The sequence below is a fragment of the Trichinella spiralis genome, assembly GCF_000181795.1.
Source record: "Trichinella spiralis strain ISS 195 chromosome Unknown Scfld6325, whole genome shotgun sequence".
NCBI classification, from domain to species: domain Eukaryota; kingdom Metazoa; phylum Nematoda; class Enoplea; order Trichinellida; family Trichinellidae; genus Trichinella; species Trichinella spiralis.
The window spans coordinates 3-1,349 of record NW_003533264.1 but is presented as its reverse complement, the minus strand read 5'-3'; the positions used below and the strand labels follow the sequence as shown (position 1 = coordinate 1,349).

Genomic DNA, 1,347 nt, shown 5'->3' with positions numbered 1-1,347 from the left:
TTCCGTTTTGGTGGGAGGGATTTAATGAAATTTTTTTCATTCCCCCACGCCGGGTTGGATTAGTGGGCCAATTTTAGAAGTTGCGGAGATTGCCAGATAGAGAAGGGATTTATTACGACCGTTCTCCCGCCCCAAGAAATTTTCTGGGAAATATTTTCTTTTTATTGAATGGGGCCCCCCCCAACCGGGCAATATGGAGGATTTACAGGATTATTGGGTTCAATCAAAGTTTACCCAGGCTTTCTAGGAACATTGGGAAAAACGACCCCCACGGAATTGTTTTCGGCACCACCCGTTTGGCTTTTATATTTTGGGTAGAATTTCCATTGCTCATGCATAAGAGTTTTGACTTACGAGGTTAACAGCTGAAAAGGATGATTTTGGTGTATCAACATCCGCAATTTAAAGAAATCATTTCTGGGAAATGCACGCAGCCGTTTGTGCGAATAGAATTTGGCAAATATCAGCGGTTTGCATACTTTTTCCGATAACACGTGGGCAGCTGGACAGCCTCTGTATCAGTGTGAATGTGCCGTGGAATTCCGGTACAATATCGTTCTTGGGATTCTGAATTTTCATCCCAGCCGTTGATATGGCATCTACGAGTTCGAGATTGCAGAAAATGATTCTACGACGTGTCCGCCCAGAATTTCTGGAAGATTCCTTTATGATTGGCCCCAAGCGGCATATGAGATTACAGATATTAGTCATCAAGTTACCAGCTTCTAGAACATTGGAAACGGCCCACGACCGTCTTGCACACCGTTGGCTTTCTGATTTTGGTATGCCTTCTATTGCTCATGCATACGAGTTTGACATACGAGGTTAACAGCTGAAAGGATGATTCTGGTATATCAACATACGCAATTTAAAGGAAATCCTTCTGTGAAATGCACGCAGCCGTATGTGTGAATCGAATTTGGCAGATATCAGCGGTCTGCATACTTCTTTCTGTTAACACGTGGACAGCTGGACAGCCTCTGTATCAGTGTGAATGTGCCGTGGAAACTCCGGTACTATATCGTTCTTGGGATTCTGAATTTTCATCCCAGTCGGAGATATGGGACCTACGAGTTCGATATTACGATATGCGATTCGACTACGTGTCCGCCCTCAATTCCTGCACTACTGCTTTATGAAGGGGTCCATACGCTGTATGAGATTACAGATAGGGCTCCTTTGATTACCAGCTTCTAAAACTATGCATACGTCCCACGACCGTCTCGCACACCGTTACCTTTCTGACTTCGGCATGGCCTTCGATGGTTCACGCATGCGACGGAGACATACTATGTTATTTTCTGATAGGATGATACTGGCCTATTTTCATACTTCATTCTAGAGGAT

At 44.2% G+C, this 1,347-nt stretch overlaps 1 protein-coding gene across 1 annotated transcript; it reads right to left on the bottom strand.

Annotated features, from left to right (window-relative positions):
- Nucleotides 1–411: 411 nt before the first annotated feature.
- Nucleotides 412–711, bottom strand: Tsp_14102 (hypothetical protein). Its single transcript, XM_003366234.1, has one exon. It carries the CDS (start codon nt 709–711, stop codon nt 412–414), a length of 300 nt encoding a protein of 99 aa, XP_003366282.1.
- Between the last annotated feature and the right edge of the window lie 636 nt (nt 712–1,347).